Raw genomic sequence first — 7,196 nt, forward strand, 5'->3', positions numbered from 1 at the left:
GTGTGTGTGTGTGTGTGTGTGTGTGTGCGTGTGCGTGCGTGTGTGTGTGGGCGTGTGTTGTCCTGCATTCATTAGAAGTGTCAACTCTCCAACACGTCAGAAACCAATAAAGCTAACTTAAAAATAACACTTTAGTGGTAAAGGAAAAAATAGCTTTTTCCTTAAGGTTTATATCAAATTTTGTTGAAACCTTTGGAGAATCCCTTAGTCTTGCTGTCTTGCAAGTGATATAGTCCAAGTAGTACTTAGAAGAATAATGTTAAAATAGTTTTAAGATTGTATTTACCTTACAGGAAGTTTGAAGCCTCACTCTCTTGCAGACACACCAGCGAGACGCACAAACCTGAAACTTCGGATCCTGCACAAGGGTTTAAGAAATGTTTTAAGGAGGAAAACCTTCACCAAACATAGAAAAGATGAAGCAATTTTTCAGTTTTTGGTTCTTTTTGGCAATTTTTTCATTACAAGTTGTCTGTAGTGAAGCCTTACAAGAGGCCAAGTCTCCAGGGGACATTATAATTGGAGGATTGTTCCCAATACATGAAAGTGTTGATGATAATGGACTCTGTAACAGGTATTTCTTTATTTCTCTAAAGAAATGTGGTTGGCCTTTGGCATGTGTAAATAATTCGTTTTAATTTATCAGGTTCAGTGTTGCTCGGCTGGCCCAGTCTCTGATGATGGTGCGTGCAATAGAGGAGATAAACCAGAGTGGAGAACTTGGTAACATCACTCTGGTATATCACATAGTGGACTCCTGCAGTGATATTACCACAGCGTTGAGAAACACTCTGCCCTTCATAAAAATAAATGGTGAGCACTCTCAAGACCAGACTGAAAATAATTCGTATAAAAACAATCTGTCTTTCTAATAGCAGGCGGCGATTTTAACCTGATGGGTCAACAAGGTAAATTGCATAATGTTTTCTATAAATACTTTTGATAGAATCCTAGAGATATGGTGCCTGAATTTAAATGTTGCATTTGTTGATCACCTTCCGCTTATCCGAGAGGTAACAGATGCAGGAACAAAACCCAGACACCCTCTTTCCGGTGACCGCACATTGTGTGGATAAATAGCATGGGAAATATTTAGTCCCTCCAGCAAGATCTGGGTCTCTCCCGGGGTCTTCTTCCAGTTGAATGTGCCCTAAAAATCCAAAGCCTGCACCCACCAGCCATACGTAAGTCGGTTTTATCTGCAACATCATTCTTACGGTTAAGATTCATATCTCTGGACTAGACCACAGCTGGAGTTTGGAATGTGGACAGGTCAGAAAATAAAGAGCTCTGCTTTTTGGCTCAGCTCTTTCTTCACCGCAACAGCCCATGTTTCTGCAGAGGACGATCCTATTAGTTTGTTCATACACTGACATTATGATAAGATACATGAACTCCCTTTCTCGCAGTTGAAACTCACCTTCTGTTCGTATGCTTTCTACAATCTAAACACAGATCGTGAACCACAGCTCACCCCACCAATGATGGCCGTCATAGGAGATTACTACTCAGAAATATCTGTAGCAGTCACAAGACAACTCAACTTGGAGAAAATCCCTGAGGTATGATAAAAATGAAAAAAAAAGCTTAATTCATGCATTTATGATATATTTAACTTAATGATCAAATGTAATGAATAAATACAAAATTAATATCCTTTTTGCTTAATCAGATAGCAACTGATCTTTCTATTAAAAGGTGTTCGCTTCCCTCAAATTTCTTCTGTTTTAGCTTTTATTGCCAGACTTCTTTGTTTCAGATCATTTTAGTATCAAAGATAACCTGAGAACACAAATAGCTGTTACCCAAAGATAATTTAATCTTTTAAAGGGGAAGAAATAAATTCCAGCTGAACTGACCTTATGTGAAAAAGAAATTGCCTCCCCTTTGTTAAATAATGATAACCATGTTTTTTTTTTTCTTGGAGGGGGGGGATGAAATTAATTTCAGTGGCCACACTCAAACCTGAAAGCTGTCTGACATTTAGATTCAAGAACGGACCTAAATAGAGTTTGTCTGATCGCATGAAGCGGCTGAAAGAGAAAAAAGACAAAGTGGGCTTCTCAGATGAAAATCCCTGCTTACAAAAAAATAATACCCATATTTGCCAGAAAACATGTTGATGTTCCACAAGACCTTAGTTAAAATTTTCTGTGGACTGATGAGGTGAAACTCGAATTTTGTTGAAGTGAAAACCATTCTGACAGTCAAATATGGTGGTCAGAATGAATAATTGTCTGAGACTTTATCAATTACTTCTTCACATTACTCTACCTCTGTAAAGGAGAAGGTATTTTGTTTTCAAATTGCCATATTTTGACGCTGATATTATTATTATTATTATTATTATTGGCGTTGCTGTTCTAACATGAGATTTGTGATATTTGTACAGATCAGTTACGGATCTACATCTGGATTACTAAGTGATAAAACTCGCTTCCCGAGCTTTCTGAGGACTGTACCAGAGGATGATCACCATGCAAAAGCCGTCATTGAAATTCTCAAGGATCACAACTGGAACTGGGTTGGAATTGTGGCAACCGACGGTGAATATGACCGCTATGCAGTAGAACGTCTCCGGCATCATGCGGAGCATCATGACATCTGCTTTGCATACATTAAATTCTTGCCAGAGTTTCTTGTTGACAATAACCTCAAGGACAGCATCAACGAAGCGGTCAAAAGCATCACTGAAAATACCAATGTCTCAGTTATCGTCTCCTTCACCAAACCCAACCACATGATCAGGCACGTGCAGAGGGGGGCCCAGGGGGTGCTTGAGCACCTACCCTTTTTGCTCCTTGCCCCCAAGTGCCCTTTTAGTCAATTTTTATGTTTTTTTGTTTGTTTTTTTGTTTTGTATTATTTTCTAAGCCCTCTTCTGACACATAACATGTACTAAAATTATTATTATTATTATTATTATTTTATTTTATTTTATTTTTTGTACAACATAAGCCCTCTGGTCACCTTGTTACCTTTGACCTTTTGCCCGTGAGGCATGACACAGTTGCCTCTCGCGCAGTGAGATAAGGCGGCTAACTGGAGCTCAACGTAGCGAACGTTCCAGATTACAGATCAGGTTATGGTGAATTAAAACGTTTCTGGTAAATAAAGTGGAGTAGACTTGCTACTTGTCAGATGACGGAAAAGGTTGACGTATTGTTTCTGCTTCAGCACAGAGTCGCGGTTTAAGCAGAGAGGTAATGAAATACAACAGACACTGACAGGCCTCTGCGTCTGCCTTTCTCTGAAGAACTACTGAGCGGGAGGAGACAGCCAGGTGAGGAAAAACTGTTCTTTTCTATCGATTCAGTATTTTTATCATACAGACATTAGGGTGTTGTTGATGTGCTATTAGCTAGCTGCTAGCTAACGACTTTGCTAGCAAAGCAAGATAACTAAAAAGCTTCTCCCCTGTATCTTTAATGATATCAGTCATTCTTCAGTATCGCTTATGCAATAGGGGCACATCGCCCGTCCAAAACCGATCATCTCCATAATGGATRYATGTCTGATCTTCTAATTTCCTTTGCTGCATAATGTACATTGCCTTTATTCTGGCGTTAGGTAAATGTATCTTGAAGGAGAATAACAATTAAATAAAAGTCCAACAAGGATATTCCTTTAGAATTAAAAATAACTCACCCTGAATTACCATGATAGATTTAATGAATGTAATAAATGTGTGTCATTAATGAAGGGGAAACAAACTCAATCCAGACTTTAAGTTTAGAGTCTGGTTCGCAGAGTATGCAGTAATTTTTTCCCCCAATTATTCAATGGGGGAAAAAAACTAACCTCAGTTAAGTAAAATAAAATTGTAATCAACTTTTGGAATTGTAATGATTTCTTTTTTAAAAAACAAATAGTTTTGTTTAAAAAACTTTTTTTTTAAATTAAATAACAAATTTTTGTCTTGTGAACTTAAAAAGTTATTTGCCAAACATAAACTTTTATTTGCACACATCAGAAATCTTTTGCCCACAACGTCATGTGAGAATCACAAGCAAAACTTTGAGTCAAACAAAAACTTAGAATATTAAGAAAAGATTTCTGACATCATCAATCAATGAAATTTTATTTGTATAGCACATTTCAGCAGCAAGGCATTTCAAAGTGCTTTACATAATTAAAATAAAAACAGCATGCATTTTTACAGCATGTAGAAACAAAGTTTGGATAGCCAGCGACACCTGGTCACAATCAGTTAATTGTCTGGACACGACAAGGTGGAATTTGAAAGATGTCGAGACAGTTTTTGGCATAACCCTAAAATCTGGAAACACATCCAGGTTTGAACAGTTTCTCAGGAATCTTGATAAACGCCCCGATCTGTACAAGAACAACTCATTTTTGAGTGACTTTTTAAATGGGACTGTCAGTGGCTCGAATACATCACTCGATACAAAGATCACTCAGTTAATCAACATGATATATCCGTATGCTGTGTTCAGTATCGAGCTGGCAATCAAAGCAATTGCTGAGACTGTTAAAGACCTGTGCATCAACCAGGAGTGCGACATTGCCACGTTACAACCTGAAAAGGTACGCACCTAAACACACACATAATACAACGGCACACAATGCTATATGACAATAGTGATTTGTGTGTTTATAGCCCCTAAATGCTTTCACATTTTGTCACTTTAGAAGTTGAAACTAATGTTTTTACAGGGAGTTTTGTCCAAGTGTATCTATGAGATGGAGGGATACATGGTTTTCAAATGCTTTTAGAAATGAAACTTAAAAAGTATTACATGCATTTTTATTATTCCCACTTGGCATACATGTTTTTTTTTTTATCAGCATTTCATATCTGGAGACTTTGACTGGGTCTTCACAGCAAATGAATATTCTTCAACCTGAACTGTTCCATTTTAGCTCCACCTGTACATTTAGGAATATTTTTCCATTAAGTCTTTTGTAACCTCAAACCAGCTTTATCCCAATATTGCACAGCACACTTTTCAGATTTCTAGATGTTTCAATATCAGTGTATCATTTTCTCTTACTTGACAGTTATCCACTATTTTTTGTTGGTAAAATCTGAATAAAATGCATACAACATTGTGCTTGAATAACTATGAATACTTTTGCCAATGAAAAACAGATACATCTGTAGCAAATGAGAATAGAATAAATGAAGAATTCACTCTGACAATAATATGCCAAGAAACACTGGTCTCAGTGTGCAAAGTATTTCTTGTATGCATGCTTGTTATAACCACAGTCTTCATTGCTTTGTCGTTTCAGTTCAGAGATGCTTTGAAAACAGCAAATTTCTACTTGGATGGGAAAAAATATTCATTTGACAAAAACTGCAATCTCAACTCGGGGTATGACATTGTCCTGTGGCGATACAACTCTCCAAACACTCTGGACATGAACAATGAAGTTGGTCATTGTGACATTGAAGGGGACAGCATGACGTTTATTAGATCGGAAATCAGCAGTTTATATCATCGGACTGTAAGTATTTTCATTCTTTAATTAGCTTTTAATTAACTTTCACAGCTCCTTTTAATCAGCCTAATAAAGTCACTCAAGTGACATTTTGTTAACATAAATAAGTTTCTCTTTGAATTGCAGCAAAATGAAAGTTCTGGGTTACAAAAGTTTTATGCTAAATAAATAAATGCTAATAAATAATGTTGTAAATAATGTCAATACAAATAAGCAATATTTGGAATATAACATTATGATTTGTGTCAAGGAGTTATGATTTACTAAATTTTTCCAGTAAATTGGTTTGGTTAGATGATGAACTGTATGAATGTGTAGAATTTGCTTGCTGAAGAAAACTACTTTATCTTTGTAGAAAAAAGTGAGATCGAGGTGCTCAGCGTGTTATCCTGGTGAGTGGAAGGTCCGAAAGGCTGGACAGCCAGTTTGTTGCTACGAATGCAAGAAGTGTCCCGTGAACTATTACTCGGCCCACGAAAGTTTGGATTATCTGACATTTAGATTTCTGCAAAGTTCAACGACATTTTAAATAATATTTAAGAACTGATTTTGTGGAAATATCGGTCTACTAGATCAAAAGTAGAACATTTTAATGACCATTTACTCTCTAATTGCAGATGCTTCTCTTTGTTTGGCATGTGAAAACACCACTCTCTACTCTTTCGAGGGCAGCCAAAACTACACCAAGAAAAGAATCGACTACCTGGAGTGGGACGACGTATATCATATTGTGCTTCTGGCTTCTGCTGCACTCGGAGTTCTGCTCACCCTTGTGGTTGCCGTCATCTTCCTCGCCCGCTGGAACACGCTAGTCGTACGCTCATCTGTTGGCCCCATCGTCATCCTCCTCCTCCTCTCGCTTCCGAGTACTTTTGGGAGTGTGGTTCTATTTGGCGGTCAACCCAAGGACTGGCAGTGCCAAACACGACAGGTGTTGTTTGGTTTGAGTTTTACGTTATTTGTCTCCTGCATCTTGGTAAAGTCATTTAAGATCATCTTGGCCTTTGAATTTGACCCTGTAACACAAGGCATCCTGGAGAAGCTCTACAAGCCTTATCTTATTATTCCATTGTGCATGGCAGGCAAGGTGCTGATCTGCACAGTGGCCTATGGGCCAATGTGCAGAAATATTTGCAAAAATATTTGCTGCCTATAGGCCTCCGGTGTTTCAGCAGGATTCTAAATCATTTGTCAAGCTACTTCTCTTGAAATGTGACGAGAATTTATTCCCTGCGTTTGGGGCCATGCTAGCCTACATTGGCTTCTTAGCAATCTTCTGCTTCATTCTGGCTTTCAAAGGTAGAAAGTTGCCTGAATGCTACAATGAATCCAAGTTCATTACTTTTCTATGCTGATTTATATCATATCCTTTCAATCCTTCAAGAATTTGGGGGAAACTACCTACTACTTAATCAGAAGGAACTCAGTCTAGTACCTTTGTACTGCGGGTAAGACTGTGTATGTGTGTAATCTCGGTAAAGGAAATGTAATAAAAGACTAAGCTATTCGGATATTTTTGTGAGGTCTGGCACACGGACCTTTAACGGTAGTTAAAAACAAAACAAGAGAGTTGTTCCTTTATCTTATGGAGGAAGTGTTGTTATATCTCTTGGGGAATATCGTAAGCTTTGTTGTCTGGTTGAACTCAGGTGATAAACAAGTTGATGGTGCATGACATCAATAGTTTTTTTGTGTGTCAAATCAGTAAACTGGAATGCAGCAGCTTGCTT

The 7,196-nt window shown here is 37.7% G+C and overlaps 1 protein-coding gene across 1 annotated transcript in view; it reads left to right on the top strand.

Moving 5' to 3' along the window:
• gprc6a (G protein-coupled receptor, class C, group 6, member A) overlaps window positions 1-6,821 on the top strand; it is a 7,840-nt gene extending 1,019 nt beyond the window's left edge. The window contains exons 2-10 of the mRNA XM_017302124.1: window positions 479-574; window positions 647-813; window positions 1,441-1,562; window positions 2,393-2,775; window positions 4,170-4,548; window positions 5,257-5,472; window positions 5,822-5,945; window positions 6,084-6,585; window positions 6,623-6,821. Coding sequence (XP_017157613.1) covers window positions 479-574; window positions 647-813; window positions 1,441-1,562; window positions 2,393-2,775; window positions 4,170-4,548; window positions 5,257-5,472; window positions 5,822-5,945; window positions 6,084-6,585; window positions 6,623-6,821 — 2,188 coding nt within the window. The remainder of the gene's footprint in view (window positions 1-478; window positions 575-646; window positions 814-1,440; window positions 1,563-2,392; window positions 2,776-4,169; window positions 4,549-5,256; window positions 5,473-5,821; window positions 5,946-6,083; window positions 6,586-6,622) is intronic.
• The last annotated feature ends 375 nt before the right edge of the window (window positions 6,822-7,196 follow it).

This window comes from Poecilia reticulata, linkage group LG21 (assembly GCF_000633615.1).
Source record: "Poecilia reticulata strain Guanapo linkage group LG21, Guppy_female_1.0+MT, whole genome shotgun sequence".
In the NCBI taxonomy this organism is placed as follows: Eukaryota; Metazoa; Chordata; class Actinopteri; order Cyprinodontiformes; family Poeciliidae; genus Poecilia; species Poecilia reticulata.